The following is a 23,599-nucleotide window of genomic DNA, read 5'->3' on the forward strand; positions in this document are numbered from 1 at the left end:
GGGACCAAGCAATGGGAGCTCACCCCGTTGCAGGGATTCGAACCACCGACCTTCTGATCGGCAAGTCCTAGGCTCTGTGGTTTAGACCATAGCGCCACCCACGTCCCCCAAATGCTGTACTTTCCCCCATAAGAATGAACGGCAGCTGTTCAATCTATGGGAGGAAGTTATGGGGTGCCCTTGGGGGACTTGGTCTGTTGAATAAACCTGTGCCCCTTGGGCAATGAGAATCAAACGTGGACTTGTCTTCACAGCTTGCAATCAGTTTATTGGTCATGCTAGAGTGTGACAGAATATGTAGAAATGACTATTTCTCCTTTCCTGCATAGGCCAAAGTCATTATTTGTTTATTGCTTTGTTGGAAAGCCTGTCAACCCTACAAGTGATGATCAAGATTTTAGCAGTCCAGTCAGCGTACTCTCCCAAAGGGGAGAAGAATTTTGCAACCTTAATTTAGATGACTGTCTGATAACGGAGTGTTACAGCTTCCAGGCAGGAAGATTATCTTGTATTTTCCTGGAATTATTATAAATTGACTAATAAATACAGACAAGTTTCATCTGATTGCAGCGCACAGTTTAGAATGTCTGTCTGGAGGTTGTTTTCAGAACAGATTTGGACAAGAGTGTTTATGCCTTAAAGGACACAGCATACTCTTTAACACTCCATAAATTCATGCATATTGCCAAGCAAGTCTTTCAAGGAAATAGTTCTCTGGAAGTCTTCCCCCAAAAAAGTAGCCTGAGTTATTTAGCTACTCAGAGGCAATCCTGTTTTTCTTGTTTTTTAAACACCCTTGCCCTTTATGGCTTTCTTGAAGGTTGCATGACACTTTGGTCTGTCTTGTTGTAAAAGACTTTGAGAACTGATGAGGCTGTTTTTGTTATCTTTGGCAGTAAATGAACACTTTAGAGGGGGAAAACCAGGAAGTGATCCAAAGGGCTGCTCATTCTAAGTCTACATCACAGGATCTTCAAGTTATAATCTGGCATGTTTGGGTCGTGCTTTTTTTCCTGTGCATATTCACATGCACCTGTATTTTATGTACATCTTCTCTCACTAGGTCTGCTTGAATCTGATTACGCTGGGATAATGTGGTTTTCTTTCCAATGCACGGTACAAGTTTGCTTTTTAAATAGGCCAGAAAGTAACACAGGGGGAAAAAGCAGACCAAAAAAAAAAAAAAAATGGTTATAGTTGTAGCATAATCTCTGTTGCATGCATGGACCCTCCCTGTAGAATAGTTTCTGAAACTATTGAATTATGATTGTGCATAGGAACATAGAAAACTGCCTTATGCTGAGTTAGGCAATTGGTCTATTGAACCCAGTATTTTTCGCATGGTCTGGCAGTGGCTTTCCCCTTTTTCAAGTGAGGATTTCTCTCCCAGCCTCACCTGGAGATTCTGGGAATTAAACGTTGAACTTTTGATCTACAGTACCATGGAGGTGTGGCTCTTCCCCCATTATCAAATCTGCAACAACAAGTTTCTTGATCAGCAATTTGTTTCCTTCGTCAGCCACTTTCAGAGAGATTGGGAACCTGGTCTGGTCTTGAATTGCCCATCCTTTAAAGCTCCCTTTTTTATTTCTAGAATGACAACTAAGAAGCCAGATGGCAGAAGCCTCATGGACGAGGTTTGGTTCAGGGATGTTGCATTGTAAAGTACTACAGTGGTGCCCCGCAAGACGAACGCCCCGCTAGACGAAAGGGTTTTCCGTTTTGGAGGCGCTTCGCAAAACGAATTTCCCTATGGGCTTGCTTCGCAAGACAAAATGTCTTGCGAGTTTTTCCGACTTTTTTTTCCTTTCCCCCCCTTTTTCTAAGCCGCTAAGCCGCTTATCAGCTGATCCGCTAAGCCGCTAAAAGCCGCTAATCCGCTAATCCGCCAATGGGCTTGCTTCGCAAGACGAAAAAACCGCTAGACGAAGAGAATCGCGGAACGGATTCTTTTCGTCTTGCGAGGCACCACTGTATTTCTCTAGCAGATGTGCTATTAGGAAAATACACTTTTAAGATGTACCTGGGAGATATTTTTTCTCCGAGACTTCCGGTCGGCGCCAGCGATTGATGGCGGACTTTTCCCGGAGCTCCGGGAGAAGCCTGCTCCGCGGGTTCGGGTCCTGCCGCTACGGCGAAGCGGGGACCCTTAAAAATTACAGGTGCAGAAGCCTGTAAACAAGGAGGCTCGGCGGGTACCATTACGACCCCTCCGAACTGCGAAAGAGCCTTTTTAAAGGCTCCGGAACGGTGTCGGGGGGAGCGCGGTGCTGAGAGCCGCTACCCAGCCTGTGGAGCGAAGCCGCGTCGCCATTATCGGAGAGCGCTGATTTCTTCCGGCAAATTGATTCTGAAAGCATCTACTCGTGAGTAGGATTAAAAGTTTAATTGGACTTTAAAGAGTAAAGATTTAAAGATTTAGATTGGATCATAAAGTTTAAAAGATTGGCCACCGCGGGAAAGGTACAAAAGGGAAGTCTGCCTTACCGCAGAGAGGTTTCTTGATACAACAGAATGCAATAAAGAAGAAAAGCCAAAACGAGAAAAAAGATAAGATCTTAGAAAAAATTAAAGAAGGAGAAAAGAAATTGAGATCAAAACCAAAGTCTCAGGAGATTTTGAGAGAAATTAAATTATATCAAATTCAATACATGGAATTGATGAACCAAGAAATAGAATGGAAAATTAAACAAATGAGACAGAAAACGTTTGAATCTGCTGATAAATGTGGGAAATTTTTGGCTTGGCAATTGAAGAAGAGACAAAAACTAAATACAGTGACAAATTTAGAAGTGGATGGAAAGAACATTAACAATCCAACTGAAATCAGAAGCTGCTTCCAGAGATACTTTAAACAATTATATGCACAAGGGCCAGAAAAAGAGATTGATATAGAACAATTCTTGAAGAAAAATGGGATGAAGGAAATCTCATGTCAAGACAAAGTGCTTCTGAATCAGAAAATAACTGAACAAGAAATAGAAGATGCCATTCAAAACATGAAACTAGGCAAATCTCCGGGACCTGATGGACTGACTTCCAAATACTACAAGGCTTTAAAAGAATGGCTAATACAACCACTGAAGGAAGTATGTAATGAAATCCTTGAGGGGAAAAAGGCACCTGATACGTGGAAAGAGGCTTATATTATGCTTATACCAAAGAGAGAGACTGAAAAGACTCAATTGAAGAACTACCGCCCAATATCTTTATTAAATGTGGATTACAAAATTTTTGCTGACATTTTAGCTAAGAGACTGAAAAAAGTTTTGATGGGGGAGATTCATGGGGATCATGCGGGCTTCCTCCCGAGAAGACACTTATCAGATAATGTAAGGAATATAATAGACATTTTGGAAATGCTAGAAGTAAATATAAATACAAAAGCTGTTTTGATATTTGTGGACGCGGAGAAAGCCTTTGACAATATTTCTTGGACCTTTATGAAGAAGAATCTCCATGGGATGGGGGTAGGCCAAGGTTTTGAAAACGGTATAGGCGCAATTTATTCTGAACAAAAAGCAAAGCTAATTGTAAATAATGTTATTACAGAAGAACTTAGGATAGAAAAAGGGACACGTCAGGGGTGCCCAATTTCCCCACTACTTTTTATTTCGGTCCTGGAGGTGTTGCTGAACATGATAAGAAAAGACCAGCTGGTTAAAGGGGTTCAGGTCGGAGCGAGACAATATAAATTGAGAGCATTTGCAGATGATTTGGTACTTACATTGCAAGAGCCGGAATCTAGTACGAAAAGGGTTTTGGAATTAATTCAAGAGTTTGGCCAAGTGGCAGGATTTAAATTAAATAAATTAAAGACTAAGGTTTTAGAGAAAAATCTAACAGTAAGAGAGAAGGAGAGGTTTCAGGATGAAACAGGTTTAACTGTGGTTAAGAGTGTAAAATATTTGGGGATTAATATGACAGCTAAAAACTTGAACTTATTTAAAGATAATTATGAGAAATGTTGGAACCAAGTGAAAAAAGACTTAGAAATTTGGTCAAACTTGAAGCTTTCTTTGTCTGGTCGAATAGCAGCTATTAAGATGAATGTATTGCCTAGAATGTTATTTCTGTTTCAAACACTACAAATTGTTGACAAGATGGAGTGTTTTAGGGGATGGCAGCGAGATATATCTAAATTTATCTGGCAGGGCAAAAAACCCAGAATAAAATTTAAGATTTTAACTGATGCAAAGGAAAGGGGGGGATTTGCCCTGCCAGACTTGAAACTTTACTATGAATCAGCAGCTTTCTGCTGGTTGAAGGATTGGCTGCTCCTTAAGAACACAGACATTCTAGACTTAGAAGGTTTTAATAACTTCTTTGGGTGGCATGCATATTTGTGGTATGACAAAGTTAAGGTTCATAAAGGCTTTAAAAATCATATTGTCAGGAAAGCATTGTACAATGTGTGGATCAGATATAAAGACCTACTGGAGAACAAAACTCCAAGGTGGCTTTCGCCAATGGAGGCAAAAGCTGTGAAAAAACTTAATATGGAATGTATATGGCCGAAATATTGGGAACTCTTAGAACAGGAGGGTAGTAATTTTAAATTGAAGAGCTTTGAGAAATTAAAGGATAAAGGGAGACATTGGCTTCACTATTACCAAATAATGGAGGTCTATAAGATGGATAAGAAAATTGGCTTCCAGGTGGAGAAATCTAAATTGGAAACAGAATTGTTAGAACCCAATACTAAGAATTTATCAAAAATGTATAACTTGCTGCTGAAATGGAATACACAGGATGAAACAGTTAAATCAGCTATGATCAAGTGGGCGCAAGATATTGGTCATAACATTATGTTTGCTGACTGGGAAAGGTTGTGGACCACCGGAATGAAATTTACGGCGTGTAACGCCTTGAGAGAAAATATTATGAAAATGATCTATAGGTGGTACATGACCCCAGTCAAGCTTGCAAAAATTTACCTCTTGTCAGATAACAAATGTTGGAAATGTAAAGAAAATGAAGGTTCATTCTTTCACCTCTGGTGGACGTGCCCAAGGATAAAGGCTTTCTGGGAAATGATATATAATGAAATGAAAAAGATGTTTAAATACACTTTCTTGAAGAAACCAGAGGCCTTTCTCCTGGGTATGGTCAGCCATGTGGTGTTAAAGAAGGACAGAATTTTGTTTTTATATGCAACAACAGCAGCAAGGATCCTCATTGCAAAGTATTGGAAGACATCAGGCCTACCCACTCTGGAAGAATGGCAGATGAAGATGGCAGACTACATGGGACTCGCAGAGATGACGGGCAGAATCCGAGACCAGGAGAAAGAGACAGTGGAAGAAGATTGGAAGAAATTTAAGGACTATCTTAACAAATATTACAAGATTAAAGAATGTTAGATTGACATGGATTTAAAAACATTGTGGTTTTCAGAGACATTAGAGTAAGAAAAGGAATGGAATTTGTAAAAAAATTTGGGGAAATAAGGGAATGGAGTTGCTGATGGGATAATGAAACTAGAATACAAAACGGTGAGGTATGAGGAAGTCGGGGAAATTAGGTTGAGAAAATAAGTTTTTAAATTATACTTGTTGTTTTTTGTTTGTGTTTGTCTTTATTGTAGTTGTTTTGTATTTGTATGTTTTTATTGGAAATTTTAATAAATATTATTTTTTTTTAAAAAAAGAGATATTTTTTCTCCTGATTGAATTAACTTGGATAACTGCTGTTTTTAAAATGTCTTGGATTTCTGAGTACTCTGTATATTAAAATATAATTAGGTTTTAGTGTTTGGCGCAGCCTCACTTACCGAAATGGTTGAGATGGAGGGGCAAGTAAAGCAATGTATTGTGGTATTATTAGATTTCTATTTTGCTACTTGTTTTGGACAACTACTTAAGGATAGGAACCGTTAACTTCACGAGATCTGGTAGTCAAAACCACATTTTGAATTATGCAATGCATAAAACTTTCTATGAAGTCTGATCCTTTGCAGGCGTCCTCAGAGGCAAGTCCCATTGAAGTCAGTGGGACTCCCTTGCAAATATATGCGCATGGGATTACAGCCTGACTCTTTCTTCCTAGGGTCGTGTATTCATCCGGAAACGTCAAAGAGTCTGAGCAAGCGATTCTCAAGAAAGAAATATCAAAGCCTAGCTCCACAAAGGAACATGAAAGTGTGGATGTCAGCAATCTGCAGAATGGTGAAATATTCGCTGGACAGTGCCTAGAAAATCATGAAAGGACATCTGGTTATCAGTATTCCTTAAGCGGAGCCCTAGAAACAGAAGCTGCTGCTTCCCCTTTTATTGCAAATGAAATTCCTGGAGAAGAAGCTGCAGCTGCTGCTGCTGCTGCTGTTGATGCTGAAGGCAATGCAGTTGTGTCAGGTGAGGTTAAACCGGTGGTGTTTGGATTTCCTTTTGTTACTTAAATGCCAGTGTGGGTTTGTTAACCATCTGAAACAAGGTTTGCCGTTGCTGCGCTTGCAATGTCGAGTTTAATATTCTTCGCTGTAACTTGGCTCCTGAGTAATGAGCCTTGCGTTGTTTAGACAGGACTGTAGGGATGTGTAGCCACAGCAACTCTTACACCCACCTATTGTGTAAGAGCAGAGATGCTGTAGTGCCGAGCATTTTGTGGAGTTACGGAGTTTGCTTAAAGCATTGTTAGCCCACTCTTCCGTTGGAAAGGTACCCTGAGGCTCACACAAGATCAATAAAAACAACAACCAAGGCATATTGTAAGCCTGCAGGCAAGATGTAACAGTGCAGTCCTACACAAGTCTCTTCAGAAGTCCTGGTGAGTTCATCTTTCTCCAAAGTGGGTTTAGGATTACAGACCATTTCCCGGACATGAGAACCGCCAGTCCATAATGCCTTTGGGCTCAAGCTCCATTTATTGACCCTCATCCAGCCCACAACTGTTCAGATTAGGGCCAGGCGATATCTGGTTTTCAACAACATGATATCACCAGCTAGACACCGTGATATACCCATATATCACCATGTCTGAAATAAGGGTGGAGCTGTGTCAAGGCATTGACTGGTATCACGGTTTTTCCTGCATCATGATTTCTGCCGGTGTCTACTCTTGTGATTCGCTGCCCCTTGCAGAAGGCAGGGGAGAGCTGAGCTGAGTTACCAGGGGCTGCAGGAATCGAGAGAAGCATTGGCTGGCTTCACGGTTTCCCTCACATTGTGATTTTCACGTAGTGCACTCCCACACTATGATTCGCGATATATTGCCAAGTCAAAAAATTATGAAATTGATATCACGATACGGACTTCAAACTGATTTTGGACAATATATGGATATATTGCCCAGCCCTAGTCCAGATCATGGACAGCCTCCCCTGACTCAGCTGTTACATAGAAATAGGGCTGGATGGCATCAGCCCATTGATGACACTTCGCCCCCCAAACAACTAATGACCACACCTGGTGGCTTTATATTGGGAACAAGTGGTACAGCATAGTGCAAACACTATGGCCCTGAAACTCATGATCCCAATGCTACTCTTACTGACTGGACTGGGAATTAACATCTCCAGGGGAGGCCTTGAGGGTGTTCTGGATGCTTGGGGGAAAGTATCAGGGTGTATCCCTTTCTGTGGAATAAACTCCCCTACAAAGTGCTGTAAGTGCCAGTGTTAACATTTGTCAGCAACTGAACACACACCTCTTTCCCCATGCATTTCGGAGGGATTGAGGTTTTAGAGATGTTCAGAGATCCTTTTTTATTACCTGTTTCCTATGTTACTGAGGCTGTATATTTTATTAATGTGAAATTCCACAGAGCTTCTCTTTTAGGATATGTTTCTATTTCAGGACCTTATGGTGGAGAATGGTCTCATAACAAGTCATTTTTCTTTGTTCCAGATGATTCTAAAATAGAAACAGCATCTTGCTTAGGAAAAGACCTATTGATGCTCTGCAAGAAATCTTGGTTTTCGGATCTTACTATATGGATTGACAGAAAACAGTTTCAAGTGCACAGGTACTTCAAGAGACTAGCATTTATTTATTTTTTAAAAAAGAAGAAGCTTAGTGCGTTTTTGGGGTGGGTTGAACAACGTTTAGAAATGTTTGTGGGTTGTGTCTAATTAAGCTATACTTGGAGTCAGTGGAGTAGACCCATTGATATTAATGACTTAGGTTAGTCATGTCCATTAATATCAGTGGGACTACTCTCAGTAGGTTGCATTGCATACAGTCCAATATGTGTGATCTTAGATGGAGAAGAGCTAATCTAATACTAGATGAAAACTGGCATTGATTCAGCAACAGTGTGTTGAGTTTTTAAATATTCCCCTCCTGCAAGGAAAGCTAGGTTTAGTGAGCGAGAGAAAAAGAATACAGCTGTCTTGCTCCTTAAAGCTCTTGGTCCTCAAAATAAATAAGCAAACCTTTTACCAGAATAAATCATATTGAAAAAATTGTAGAGTGTTAATAGCTGAATTACTGTTAAGCTGCAGATCTGCCCTCAAAAGAGGTATTTCCTCATTTGGAAGGAAGATGAAAGATCTGTGATGGGGAAATATTGTGGTGTTCTGTGTTCAAAGTGGGAGAAAACCCCAGGTGCCTAAGAATTTGAGACCTGCTTCCTGCCTTGTTTTGTGGATAATGAAAATGAATTGTGGATTAGCTGTTAACTGGAGGCATTTCAGAATGGTAGCATTTTTCCACATTCTGTGACAAATAGGATTAAATTGCCAGGGATCCTGGGAGAAATAAGTATGCAGTGAGCAGACACGCATTAGTAGGTAAAGGGCAAATAATTTCAACCTTTTTTAGCAGCTTTCCTAAAATAAATATTTGTATCTAGTAGAATAATGTTTACTCCCCCCCCCCACACCCCACCCTTCCCTCTCTCAGGGCCATTTTATGTGCCAGATCTTGTTACTTTGCTGCTATGCTGAATGGGAGCTGGGCCGAAAGCTCTCAAGAGCACATCACTCTTCAAGGGTAAGTTGTTTTGCAAGTCGTATGGGAGCAAAGGTAGGCAATTTAAAATCACTGCAAATGCAGAGCAGCCATGCTGCATACCAAGCAATTCAAATTAATCTGTCCTGACTCTCCTATTTGGTGCAGTATATTTTGAGCAAGAGTCCTAAATTTTGGCTAGTGGGAAACCTCTGTGAATTGAGAACCCGCATCTATCTATTTGCATCAACCCGTCAACTGGAAGAGTTAAAAATGGGAAAGTTCTGCATTGCAATTAAATTCAATGAGCAAGTAACGTCCCTTCTCTGCTTTTAGCATGACTTGCTGGCCTGTTAGATGGGTAGTAAACAAATTATGAAGGCAATGTTGGAAAGACATTGCTGTGTCTTGCCTCCCTGGAACAAATCCTGAAACAAATTCTTTGTAGGGGAACAGTTAGGGGCAGAGGTGCCAGCTTGCGAGGGTGACAGGGTTGGGCAGTGTCACACAGGTGAGCATCATGCCTCCGTCAGCACTGATATGTGTTGGCACTGATATGAAACATGCGTAAGGCTAATGGGAACCCATTTAAAACCAGAATTGCGATGCTGGAATAAGGGTATCATCTCTGGGGAGAGGTTTTTCTTGTCGCCCATGTCTCTCCCAGCGCCCGGGGATGTTATTGGGGTAGGTTATGTATGGGGGCAGATGACACAACCTTGATGGCAGAAAGTGAGGAGGAGTTAAAGAACCTTTTATTGAGGGTGAAAGAGGAGAGCGCAAAATATGGTCTGAAGCCCAACATCAAAAGAATGAAGATCATGGCCACTGGGCCCATCACCTCCTGGCAAATAGAAGTGGAAGAAATGGAGGGAGTGAGAGATTTTACTTTCTTGGGCTCCATGATCGCTGCAGATGGTGACAGCAGTCACAAAATTAAAAGACACCTGCTTCTTGGGAGAAAAGCAATGACAAACCTAGGCAGCATCTTAAAAAGCAGAGACATCACCTTGCCGACAAAGATCCGTATAGTTAAAGCTATAGTTTTTCCAGTAGTGATGTATGGAAGTGAGAGCTGGACCATAAAGAAGGCTGATCGCCAACGAATTGATGCTTTTGAATTATGGTGCTGGAGGAGACTCTTGAGAGTCCCATGGACTGCAAGAAGATCAAACCTATCCATTCTTAAGGAAATCAGCCCTGAGTGTTCACTGGAAGGACAGATCATGAAGCTGAAGCTCCAATACTTTGGCCACCTCATGAGAAGGGAAGACTCCCTGGAAAAGACCCTGATGTTGGGAAAGATTGAGGGCACAAGGAGAAGGGGACGACAGAGGACAAAATGGTTGGACAGTGTTCTCGAAGCTACAAACATGAGTTTGACCAAACTGCAGGAGGCAGTGGAAGACAGGAGTGCCTGGCGTGCTCTGGTCCAGGGGGTCACGAAGAGTCGGACACAACTAAACGACTAAACAACAACAATGTATGGGGGCGCTGTATTCCTACTAGTTCTTTCATTATGTGTGAGACCACTTGGCCAGTACCTTTTTTGGTGAGGACTTGGTACATGGTATCTATCAATTAGTGCTTGTTGGCTTGTTGTGGTCTATATGTAAATTCAGATTTTTTTTCCTAGGAAGTGGTTACCCCATTTAAATGACATGTTACACAATTGCATATCCTGGTTTAAGGGAAGCTTTAGTTAGCCTTGAATCAGGGCTGGCAACTACTCAACCATACTTGGGAGTTGGGCCTGGTGCTCCAGAGAGGAGTGCAGATTCTTGAGGCTTTTCCCCATTTTACCTGGGAGCTGTCACTGGGCTTGTACTGGTCACTGTAGGTCTAACAGTTTAAGCAGGTTTTTGTAGCCATTTCTACAATAAGAGCAGCGCACATGGCGAATAGCAAAGCAAGCTGATTGCCTTGGTTCATGGATTACTTAACACTTGACTGTGGATTAAGAATTACAGATTCATAAAACTCCAAATCTGCTTTCCTTGTCACCTTAGAAAACGCATTAACTGAGCATTCCTTGTACAGGTGCTCAGACTTTTAATTTGTGCAATATTATACAGCCATCCCTTTGAATAAAATCCATCTCAGCATAGTGAGATTTTCCTCGGAGTAAACATGAGGTTTGCTGTGCACATATGTGGGGATATAAAGCTGTCATTGCACTGTGATGACGAAGTGACAATAAAAACTAGCTTTCTTCTGCTCTTACATATGTTAAACATGGTTGTGTATACCTGGTGGTGTGATGCTGGATGCTTTTTTTTCTCAACTGACATCCCATAACTTTTGATCACTTGGAAGCTTGGGAACACTTCTTGATACAGCCGAGTCAGATGCATCTTATCTGCGATAAAGCCCGTGACCGCTTTTCCTATTGTCCTGGCTGGAAGTCAGGCAGCACCACCAGCGTGCATCAGTTGTAACCACAGTCTCAGTATTTCTGATGATGGAGCTTAAGACCCATTGACCTGGTTCAGCCAGAATGCCACATCATGGTTTTGTTCTATGACAGGCACGTCCAACCACAAGTTGGCTGTGATCTACCAACAAGTATCAAAAAATGGCAGTGATCTACCACCGTTTGAAGTCATTTGTTAAGTAAATAAATGGATGGATGGATCATTATTTCACAGATACAGTAGTTATGTTTGGATATCATTATGACAGATCCAAATAGTTACTAGATGGACAAGTAACTAAACAACTGAGAAAAGTCAAACTGTATTTTTTTATTAGTTTGCACAGATCTGAGGAGCCAGCTTCTCTCTGTCTCTCCCCTGTCAAAGGGAGCCGCACAGCTGATGTGGATCCCAATAGTGCCTGCCCGCACTAAGCCCACCTCCCCTTTTCCAGCAGCACTGCACAGACCTCTCCCCAGCTCCCTCGCACCTCCCTCTGTCTCCCTGTGCGCGCTGCTCAGGGTTGCATTGCTGTGGAGACTGGCGGTGGCGGCTGCTGCTGCATCTGAGGTTGCAGAGAAAGGCCCTGCGATGGACCAGAAACAATCCTGCGGTCCACTGAGGGCTCGCGATCAATGTGTTGTACATGGCTGTTCTATGAGAACAAATCTGGAAGAAAGCTTGGGCTCACATGCACCCTTCTCTTATCCGCACAGAGTAATTACTGTAGTGTGTCATTGTTTGCAAACTGGCCCAGTAGGCTTCTGTGCTAGCCCCACAAATGAGGATTGCAAGCCCAGATTGAATCTGGGGCCACCATGGCAAATCTTCTTATACACTGTCCTGCCCTTTTGTAGATTTTCCTGTTTCCGTTATACACGTTCGAGAGTACAGTGCATATGGCTTATCCTGAAATAATGAAAATGCTGTTTAAGAGACCAGCTGTCAAGACAGCAGGGCTACTCGTTCGTGCTGTTTTTATGGCTACCTCATGTGTTTGCATGCAGCTAGACAACTGTGTTGATTTTTTGTCATTTAACCCAAAATAACTAATTTCACTTTTATTGAATGCTCCTCAAACATATTTAACGTTGCCACATGTTGCAGTATGTACAGTTCTTCCTGTTTATCACGTTGGGAGCTGTACCCCGAAATGCAAGCTTAATTCTCGGGAACACAGTGGGTTGCGTTCTGAGTTGCCCTTCATTCTCGAGAGGGCTCCTTTCACTCACGGAAAGCATTCTAATTCAGCAGAGGTGCTGGCTGCAGGAAGCGGGTGGCGAGAGAGAGAACTTTTGCTGATTCATCATGCAGTTCTGGATGGTCCTCTGACCTTGCAGGGAAGACTTAAAAGGGCTGCAGAAGGAATTTGGTGAAAATTGCCTCTTCAGTGGTGCCACCCTCTGGTTGGCATTCTAGATCCATGCAACCAATGCAGGTGTTTTTGTTCACTACGATAAAATTGTCTTTGTCCCGCTGCAATAAAACATACATTCCTCAGTACTTTTGTGTATTCTGTATATTGACCCCTGACTTGCTCTGTGACCCTGACAAGCAAGGTCCAGATTAGATTGACAAGGCAAAGGTAGTTGGAGAGGACACTGGGTACATCAAATGAGTTAACAGTTGTAGAAGCTACTTGGGTGTAGGGTTCTCCCACACACATCATTCCCCCCCCCCCATAATTCCAAAATATTCCACATATGGCAACCAGTAGAAGCCCCCACCAATGTGAGTGTGCAAGGAGATAGGGGAGATGGAAAATGTGAACCTATGACTCCTGGACCACTTTTTGCAGTAGTAGACTGTGGTTTGGTATGTGTTCTGAATCTTCCTGTTATGACTGTATCTGCCTCTGATCTTCTCTGGAGGAGCTTACTTTTAATCTCTTGTAAAAGGCATTTTAATCTGCTGAAGATTTCTTCGGAAAGCCTTAGAAATAAGTACAACCCCTGCCATTTTAGTGATGGGGAATCTCATAAAGATAATTTAATCTTTAGATCGCACAATCTTAAAAGCACTTGTTCCTAAGCAGTGTTGGCACACTTGCCTGGGTGGTTATAGCCAAAGACTAGATCGCTGGAGCTCTTGTAAAGCTGTTCTTGTGGGAATCCAGCTTTTCACATTTTTAGCTGTTGGGGAATGTGACCCATGTATAATTTTAGATTGCATTAGTGGTATTACTTTACCTTGATGCGGTTTCGTTTTATAATATGACAGGGCTCGGTGAACCACTTAGAGTTTATAAAACGTGAACCATCTATTTTATTTCACAGATGCTGGTGTCTGTAATGATTTTTCTTTCTGTTTTGCAGCTTAAACCATGTAGAGATGACTGTCGTTCTGTATTTTATCTATGGAGGAGTTTTGGATTTCCCAAACAAAGCAGATGCTGGGTATGTGTCAAGTTTTGTTATTTTTAATTGCATACCATGCCTTTTCTGCTTCCACCATTCCACATTAAAATAGAAAGTATGTCACAGAGACTATAAACTAAAATGGCAAGAGTGCCAGAAATAATTATTATTGCACTATAATTATGTTTGAAGTACTGTGAAAAGGTGTGTGTGTCTTATTTTACTTGGCGGCCAAGCTGATGGGGTAGTACTGATGAAGGATACTCTGTGGGAAGGAGGGGAAATGTTTGGTACTTGGGTTAACCTGTTTATTGCTGCACGATGAAGGGTCTGGAAAGCCTGCCATTTTTATTCAATTTCGTGTGAACTGCATCTCACTCACGCAACACAAAATCCCATCCATGACCTTTGCCCTCTTTAAGTCCTCCTCTTCCTGGATGCTGTGTAACCCTTTTACCAAGCCTAATGACTAGTCACCACATTCAAAGTGCCATTGCTCCATTATATGAAGACGTGAAGGAATGCAGCAAACTTGGTACAGCGGTGCCTCGCAAGACGAAATTAATCCGTTCCGTGAGGCTCTTCGTATAGCGGTTTTTTCGTCTTGCGAAGCAAGCCCATTGACAGCTTAGCGGATTAGCGCTATTAGTGGTTTAGCGGCTTTTAGCGGATCAGCTGATAAGCGGCTTATCAGAGGATCAGCTGATAAGCGGCTTAGGGCTTAGGAAAAGGGGGGAAAAAGGGAAAAAACCCCACAGGAACTCGCAAGATATTTTCGTCTTGCGAAGCAAGCCCATAGGGAAATTCGTTTTGCGAAGCGCCTCCAAAACGGAAAACCCTTTCGTCTAGCGGGTTTTCCGTCTTGCGAGGCGTTCGTCTTGCGGGGCACCACTGTAAAGCTAAACAGATGTGGGTCAGGTTCGTTCCTGAGTGGGAGACCATCCAGGGAAGTGGATAACATTTAGGCATCCAACCTCTGCTTAAAAACCTCCAAGGAGGTGTCCATCACCTTCCAAGGGAGTCTGTTCCGCTATCAAACAGCTCTTAACCATCACAAAGTTCTTCCTGATGTTTAGTCAGAATCCCCTTCTTTGTAACTTGAATCCATTGGTTTGAGTCCAACCCCCTGGAGCAGGAGAAAACAAGCTTGCTGAATCTCAGGACTACAATTACCTCAAGGATTGCCTCTCCCCTTATAAACCAACTGGGAGTCTGTGATCATCATCTGAGGCCCTTCTTCATGTGCCTTCTCCATGAGACGTCCATGAGAGGGTGGCAACACAAAAGCAGGTCTTTTCTGCAGTGGCTCCCCACTTGTGGAATGTACTCCCCAGAGACGTTTGCCTGGCACCTTCATTATACATCTTTAGGCACCAGGCAAAAACATTCCTATTCAACCATGCCTTTGGTTGATATCCTGCGGCCTTTAACATGTGCTTATGGGGGGGGGTATTGTTTTCTTTTTGTTCTATTTATTTGAGATTTTATCTTCTATTTTCATCTTGTGAACTGCTCTGACATCTTCGAATGAAGCATGTTATATAAATGTAGTAAATAACAAAAATAATAATCTTCCATGCAACAACCCTTTAGATATTTGAAGATGGCTATCCTATCTCTTCTCAGTCCTTGAACTTTGGTAATGCCTTTTGCTTGGCTGTGAAAGGATAGAGAGGCCCCATGTATATGCTGGAAACTAGCCACCCGTACAAAAGTAAATGTGCATTCATTGTTCTATCTACTTTTGCCTCTGGCCTCTTCTGTCACTGGCGTGTGTCCCCAGAAGGCTGCTAAAAAGGGACTGAAAAAATGTTTACCACCACAATGTATAGCATGAATTATCAATCTGAGGTTTATATAACAGGGTTGCAAGGCTTACACCTTAATTTTTTACTGGTATGCTAGATCCCTTCGGAAATGTTGCTGTACTTGGCTCTCAAAAAAATATGAGTGGTAATGCAGTCGTTTAGATTCACTTGTCTGAATGCGATGCAGATTACTATGGAATGATTCCATTATAAGCAGGATTATCTTCTGTATAATTTTTATTATTACTTTTACTCTAGTTCCATACTGAACATTGCAGACATGTATGGGCTAGAGGGCCTAAGAGAAGTAGCTATATATGTTCTGAAAAGAGACTACTGCAACTTTTTTCACAAGGTGTGTTCCAATGTTTATTTTTTTCTATTTTGACGATAGCAATAAAAGCCAAACGGCTCCAAATTCTTGATCAAATCTTCAGTCTAGGTATTTCAGGCCAGAGTGTTGAGTTGGAAAGCCCTTACTGTGTCTACTTGGTAACCTTTTGTAATTGATATGCTAGAATTATAAATGGGAATAAAATACAAATTTTAAAATGCTTTAAGCAATTCTGGGAAAGTGGAATAAAATGTCCCTTAAATACGTGAAGTAGGTGTAAGATCTAAAATTTTCACGGAATAAAATGTTCACGGAAACCATTTTTCATCTATAAATCAGGTTGTGCAAAATGTACTACAGCGAATGTGCGGGATATTGTTTTAGATTGGTGGTTTCCATCTTGTTTCTTGGAAGTCTCTTAGGGCTTCCTTAATGAGAAGAACAGGTGCAGTGGGCAAACTTGCTTTGAAAGGCAAGACCCTTTGCCCACTGCTACTGAGCTTTGTCACAGTTTGCGGCTGTGTTCTTGAGTGCACTCTTAGTTCATACTCTTGCTGTGATGCAGCAGGCCTGGCTCTGGCTCCCCACATGAGTTGAATTCAAAATCCTCCGCAATGCATGGGGTTTCTGAGACAGACTTAGGTTACATTGGGGGGGAATTTATCATTAAATAACTTGATATGGAAAGGGTTCCCCAGAAGTAATAAGTTTGAAAATGTATCCTTATAAGAGAAGCAGTAGACATACCCAGCTGCAGAATGAATAATGAACTGTTGATTATTATTTTTTTGAAGACTGGATCAGAGTGATCCGGTTTGTACACACAAATACAAGTGATCTGTTTACTGAAAGCATTTCCTATTGCAATTAGCAACTTTCATATCTCTCCAAGGTTCTAAAAGTACAGTAAATATGCTTATATCTTTACAATTTTAGCCTGTGCCTGGGAAGCACCAGCCTGTTATCGAATGTCTAGCTATTGCCCATTCGACAGGAGCAGAAAGCCTTTATGATGCTTGCATGAAGTGAGTGAGTTAAACTATTTTGATTCTTTCTTTCTTTCATTGCTTTAAGTTTTGAGAAAACTGTTGAAAAACAGCAGGCGCGTATCATTTCTTAAACTCTGACTTGTAACAGGAAAATACTTTGCAGGTGCTCACATATGTGACAGGACATCTGATGGGTTGATTTGTCTAAGCACGATATTTCCTTTGAACAGGTGGATGGTACAGCATTTTGTAAGATGTTGGTCAGAGAAGAGCTTTGCTAGTTTATCCCCTGAGCTTCAGAGTAATTGTCTTGGCATGTTGATAGACTCTTTGGTAAGTCTGCTTGCTTGTTTTCAAATTAAAAAAAGCATTGACACTAATACAGCTCACTACCTGCCTTGATTTCACTTCATGTACCAAGGTGACAGTTTTGTTTCATTGTGTCTTAAGATTTCCGGCCTTGGATAATATATAACCTCTAGTGGAAAGTGTGGCTATTCAAAGACTTTTGATACACCATTTCGAATTAGTATAATTTAAGTGGTGCTAGCGTCAGCATAATTTAGGAGGCAAGTTTGCCATTGGTTTGTGTATTTAAATGTTCTAAGCGATTTTATGATGTTAAAAACATAACACATCATTTATATAAGAAGTTTGATTGATCATTAGGCTGTAACATTTTTATATGCTGAAATAGAGTGTAGAAACTACATATTCCGTGTTGCTCAGAGCACATATGTATTGTTTTAAGAGTCCACAGAATGCTGCCCATCTTTTGATGGAAGCCAACCGGCTGATCGGTAGTCTTCCCCGAGTGAAGTGGACTGAAACAGCTCTTCTCTTGGCATCTAGACTGCAAGAAGAGTGTGTAGCATTTATGGTGGCACATTTCCCCGACGTAATACAAAGCGAGAGCTTTTTTGCCCTGCTACAGGTAAAAATCTATCTGATTGATGCCAATGTTATAGCAACCGATACCATAGGCTGGGATTAGTTGTCACTAGAAACTGGGCTTTCGAAGCAGTGAACGATCTCTCCACCTGCCAAGATAAAGTGGCTGCAGCTGCTTGGTTATTTTTTTAGGATGGGTTGCAATGCTGCAGTCTTATATGCACTTTACCTGGTAGTTCATCCCATTGAACTTAGTGGGGTTTGCTTCTGAGTAGAGATAGGGTTGTGATGTTAGGCACCCTTTTATTTCAGCGGGCTTGTGAACTTTCAGTTAGTGCAGGGATCACCAATCTAGTGCCTGAGGACGCACATGTGCCCCAGGATCCTCTTCCCCTATTGCAGTTAATCTTGAAAGGGGCATTCTGATATAGCCAGCAGAACAGGTTGTGGTATGTTATTGGTTGTGTGGGGTGGGCTTGGTGCCCACAACAGCTTACCTGATTTGTGGATGTGCCTCCTCTGGCCCCAGAGAAATTGGTAACCCCTGGGTTATGGAATAAGTTGTCAAAATTTAAGTTGGTGACTATTCTTGTCTTGAGTTGTTTGTTTTGTTTTGTTTTCTGCACAGTTGTACCTTGGTTGTTGAACGCCTTGGTGCTCGGACGTTTTGGCTCCCGAACGCCGCAAACCCGGAAGTGAGTGTTCCGGTTTGTGAATGTTCTTGGGAACCTGAATGTCCGACGGGGCTTCAGTGGCTTCCAATCAGCTGCAGGAGCTTCCTGCAGCCAGTCAGAAGCTGCGCTTTGGTTTCTGAACATTTTGGAAGTCGAATGGACTTCCAGAACAGATTCTGTTTGACTTCTGAGATACGACTGTATTTAATATTTTATTTTTATTTTGTTATTTATTAAATTTGTATACTGCCCTATAACTTGTAGGGCGGCTGACAACACAAAGTTACAATGTAGGAAGTGCAAAAGACATAATAAAAATAATCAAAGCACAAAAGACATCATAAAAATAAACAAAACATTAAAAAGCAGTCAAAACAATACTGATGTATACACACTAATAAACAATACGCTCTCCAACAAAATCCCCTAAACAGTACTCCAGCCCACAAACACAAAAATCCAAAGTAACCTATAAAATTTAACAACAATTTAAAGCGGCACCCACCCAAGTTAAAACCCCATCGCTGTTAAAACAATAATTTTATCACTTGTAAGCCACTTGTGCTAAGCGAATATGGCTCTACTTTAAATCAGATTATGGTGTTTGGGGGCTGCCTGGTTGGTGTTGACTTAGAACTTGTTCTAGTATTCAATGTGTTATCCGTATTCCCTTATGTTTTTTCCATAATGAACCAACAATCTTGGTTAAAAAGTCAAACTGTCTCTGGGCTTGGTGTTCACCTTGCACCTAAACCTCCTATACAAGCTACGAAGTGTTTTGAGTTAATTGGCAGCGGCAGAAAAATGAAAGAAGCACAAATACCTGAGCTTGTGTTTACACAAAACGAAATTGAAACAACCAGTTTCCCTGACATTCTCTTTGTTTACCCAAGTTTTCCTGGACTCTGGCTCTTAATTGTTTTTTATTTTCTACACTGCTCAGTTATATTTGTGAGCATTTTGTTTCTCTATTTTGTTAAAAAAATCTTACTGTCTGTTCTGTTCTTGTCTTTATGTAAACTGCTTAAATTTTTATTAAAATGTTATCATTAAATAGATGTGGACATACCAACACTAGCCCCTGTATTTTCAGGACTTTTGTCCATGCTAGTTCTACATGCAGACATCATTTTTACACACCTGGATATAGATGTCATTGTTACCTGCTGGAGATTCTCGAGGGCATTTTGCTGGCTACTGTTTGAGATAGTATTAGATCCCCCCCTTCCATCAAGGATTTGGGGAAGTGTGACAAAATATAGCCTAAATGACCAATCTAAGATCTGCCACCAAAATGCATTCTCTCTCTCTCTCTCTCTCTCTCTCTCTATTTCAACTGACTGCTTTGATAATGTCTTCTAGTCTCAGGCCATGAGCAGTGAACCTGACCTCCTTGATCAAGTGTTTGAAGCAGTTGAGAAGGGTGTTGGCACTGAAAACAGCTGCTCTCTTCTTACAGCCATGGACACTTTGCTAAATTCTGCAAAAGTGAAGGACACGGTAGGTCTTACAAAAATTTCAAAGGGAAGAATATTCCACTGTTGAAATCTGGCTAATGAATTAACTTCCTAAAATATTTACACTTTGTGGAGGTGCTCATCCTTGGCTCAAGTGACTTGGTGTAGTCTTGCTATAAGTAGAACCTGCAACAAAACATTGCTTGTGCTGTGTGCTCCTTTTGGGGTTCGTGCCGCACATCCTCTCTTCTGTTAATATGTTTATTCAGTTTCTCCCTTCCTTTCCATTTTTCCTCCAGTAGAAACCTAGCATTCTGTGAGCTCCAAATTCACCCAGTACTCACCAGGCTGTTTTCTAAAGTTTTGTTTTTGCCCTTCTGCAAATCGTGGCCCAAATCCCCCAAGCCTGCTAACAACTCCCTCTTATGTGTTAATGCTGTTTTAGTCTGCTTAAGAATTGGCACTCCAGGAACCGGTTTGCTGCTAATACATAGGATGGGAGCTCTGTGTTTCCCTCAGTCCCTTTTCTGTTCTGGCACAAGAGAGTATGTAAGCATGTCCTTGTAAATCTTGGATGAAATCAGTGGTGCTGCGATCTTAAGGAAGCACGCGTGTGAGTCTCTCTTCCTGCACTGCTCCTCTGCAAAATGGGTCTAGTTCATTCAGAGGTGCTGCAGTGAAAAATGTGTTGCATTATGAGGCTGCAGGTACAGAAGGGGTTGGTGCTTTCCACCTCTGTAGCTGCCAGTCTGCTCAAACGCTGTTTCGGGGGTTCCTTAACTTTTAATATAGGCTTCCTCTTTTATTTAGAGAAACATGTGTGGTTGTATTAGATATTTGGAGGCAGGGGAGGCTGAAAAGTTCACGTATACATGTGGGACATTCTATGTATCTTTCTGAATCGCAGCCCATGTCTTTGAGTTGGAGCAAGCAGCAAGGTAATGGTAACAGCTGTGTAATTTGAATGGACAATTAAGTTATCATAATACCCAAATTTAGAACATGAGGTCTCGTGGTGGTGGTGGTTTGGTTTGGGGTTGTTTTCCAACTTGGAGTCTGAAGTATCACTCTTACATTGGGGTGGGGAATCACTCTTTAGCGTTTCTCTTGAAGAGATATGTACAGTAACTGCTTGAGTAGCATCCTTAAACTTATTAGCTTCATGTTGTGTTCCTTGGCAAATGGATTAGTATAGTTTCTTTCCCCCTTGTTTTCAGGAAAATGAATGACTCGTAGAAGCTTGGAAAATCCCAAAATCCAGAATTACTTATGTCTTACTGATTCTGGGGTACATCAGTGTATGTTCACTTAAACCAGCCTTTCTCAACATTTGGGTCCCCAGATGTTGTTGAACTATAACTCCCATCACCCCTAGCTAGAAAGGCCAGTGCTCAGGGATGATGGAAGTTGTAGTCCAACAACATCTGGGGACCCACAGGTTGAGAACCACGACTTAAACTTTATATCCCCTCACATTTTAATGTTTAGCACTACAAATATATTAGTTGCAACCAAATCATCCTTTAGGTTCGGTGCCTGTTCAGCTCAGGGTTCGGAGTTCAACATTTTTTTGTTTAGTGATCTCCAGTTGAACATGGCTGGGGAGAATATCTATGTAAGCTACTAGAGAGCTGGATTTGAAACTTTCAGGCCAAATTGAAAGTAGCCGTTTAGATGGACAATTGACCTGACTTGGCAAGAAGTAGCTTCCTTTTATTAAAATATGTTCCTTATCCCTGAGACCCTACAGGGATCAGCAACAGAAAATAAAGTATCCAGTTACTTGGTTATTAATTTATTTGTCATTGGTTCACACAAACCTTGACTTACCATGAATCTGTGGGCTCCCAGAGAAGAGAAAGCAGTTTCTTTGCTCCTCCCCAGTCATATTTGTTGCCATTGGCTTAGTGTGCTGTCCAAACCTGGATTTGTGGTTAAGCTCTCTCCAGACCTAACCACAAAAAACGTGTCAGTTTGGAGAGAGTTTTAACCACAAGCCCAGGTTCAGACAATACACTAAACCAAACCTTCCTTGGCTTTGTAGTAGCAAAAAAAACCCCAATGAGGAGTAAAGCAAATGCAAGCTTTTCTCCAGGAGCCTGTGTGTTCATGCTAAACTGCTTCTCCCAATATGATCTGAACTGGACCCTGCAATCGTCATAAGAGGCCCTTCTTTGTGTGCCTCCTTCATGAGAGGTCCGGAGGGTAGCAACACGAGAATGGGCCTTCTCTGCAGTGGCTCCCTCAGTTTGTTGGCTGCTCTCCCCACTGAGGTTTGCCTCACATCATCATCATCATCATCATCATCATCATCATCATCTATCTTTAGGCACCAGGCAAAAACATTCCTCTATAACCAGGCCTTTGGTCTTTTAACTATCTGTGGCCTTTTAGATGTGGGCAGGGTGTTTTTAATGTATTTTTTTCTCTTAGTTTTAATGTATCTATGTGGAGCTGGGATTGTCTATCTGTGTGGTTGCTTGCAAGTAGCTTCTGGTTGTCCTGGGCAAGATAAAGCAACTGGCAAATTTAATAAATTAAATAATAGAACTAAAAACAAGGTGTGGCTTGGTGGGATATGCAAACCAGTCCACTGTATGCTTAGCACTGGATGAATGCATTGGACATTTAAAGAGACTATATTATGCTAGTGAAGGCAAAGGTTATTCATATATTTCTTTGGAATATATATATTTTAAAGATTTTACAAGTATTTGATGAGACTACCGTGTTTTTGTGTAAAACACAGTTGTAATTCTAAAAATGAATTTTAGCAATGTCCTGGATGTTGCCCGTTGAGCTGCCAGGGTTTAAAATCTGACATGATGAGCTCTTGTAAACAGAAACCACATAGATTATTCTGTATGATTGCAATCCTCGTCTATTGTTGACTTACTCAGCAAGGGTGATGAAAATTTAATCAGATGCATTATTGGCCCCCAGAGGATTTGACCTTGTAGTGACATAGCCGAGAGTAAAAAAGCTATGAAGGGATTCATTTGTGGTAAAAAAAAAAAGAAAAAAAAGGGAGGGGGCTATATTTTTTAATGAGCTACAGCTTTTGTGGGAGTGGCTTGGTTTCATGCTGTGCAAAATTATGGTGCAGGACAATTGGCCTTTGCAAAACCACGTATGCATCTCTTCGGCAATCATAAAATCTAAGTGATGACATCATTGATCTTGCTTAAAGAGTAAGTAGATTCTGCAAAGGAATAATGACTGGTTGCTATGACAATGTGGCTCTTTCCAGCTGCTGATTTTCTTACTTGGAACGCAGGGGTTTACGTGCAGGATCCAGGCTCTGCGTGATAAGCTGTGGATCTTCCTGGTTCAGTCGTTTTATGCTGTTCGTCACACACAGAGCTGGAAGCTGCTGAAGGCAGACGATCAACAGAACATACAAGCAGGTAGGCGAGCTGTCGAGAGCTTAGCACGTTGCGTAACAGCTGTGCCCTTATTAAAGAAATGAGAGGAGCTGGCAATTAATGATAGCTGGGAGAATATGTTGATGAGCCTTCTGCTCTCAAATACCGCATAATAATTTAACAAAAATGCTCCAAATATCCTGCTCTGCCAGCTTCAAGCATGGAAGCCAAGTGATTGTATGTCCCTATTGTGAACGACGCCGCTTGCATGTTATTACTGCAGATTCATGGAACTGCAGATATGTGGAATCAAATAAATAGGTAGGCTGTCTTTTGTTTGTACTTAGAATATTGAAAGATGGGATTTATTTTAAGCACGTGGGCATGGTAGAAAGAATTCTATACCAAGCTGATGGCTGGTT

The 23,599-nt window shown here is 41.5% G+C and overlaps 1 protein-coding gene and 1 long non-coding RNA gene across 6 annotated transcripts in view; one reads left to right on the forward strand and one right to left on the reverse strand.

Annotated features, from left to right (window-relative positions):
• The window catches only part of BTBD8 (BTB domain containing 8), a 48,901-nt gene that overhangs the window by 13,428 nt on the left and 11,874 nt on the right, over positions 1-23,599 (forward strand). The window contains exons 3-12 of one of the 5 annotated variants that reach the window (XM_079981013.1): positions 6,049-6,353; positions 7,845-7,962; positions 8,841-8,930; positions 13,618-13,698; positions 15,726-15,822; positions 16,738-16,826; positions 17,021-17,123; positions 17,542-17,724; positions 19,718-19,855; positions 23,063-23,219. In XM_079981013.1, coding sequence (XP_079837139.1) covers positions 6,049-6,353; positions 7,845-7,962; positions 8,841-8,930; positions 13,618-13,698; positions 15,726-15,822; positions 16,738-16,826; positions 17,021-17,123; positions 17,542-17,724; positions 19,718-19,855; positions 23,063-23,219 — 1,361 coding nt within the window. Of the gene's footprint in view, positions 1-6,048; positions 6,354-7,465; positions 7,603-7,841; positions 7,963-8,840; positions 8,931-13,617; positions 13,699-15,725; positions 15,823-16,737; positions 16,827-17,020; positions 17,124-17,541; positions 17,725-19,717; positions 19,856-23,062; positions 23,220-23,599 lie in introns of those variants that run through there. The other 4 variants (XM_079981014.1, XM_079981016.1, XM_079981015.1 and 1 more) reach the window with 4 other exon arrangements.
• On the reverse strand, positions 14,030-15,719 carry LOC307219013. The gene is made up of 2 exons (XR_013840257.1): positions 14,549-15,719; positions 14,030-14,190 (listed from the first exon to the last, which is right to left on the reverse strand). It is a non-coding gene; the product is annotated as an uncharacterized lncRNA (long non-coding RNA).

Source organism: Podarcis cretensis, assembly GCF_951804945.1.
Source record: "Podarcis cretensis genome assembly, chromosome: 6".
In the NCBI taxonomy this organism is placed as follows: Eukaryota; Metazoa; Chordata; class Lepidosauria; order Squamata; family Lacertidae; genus Podarcis; species Podarcis cretensis.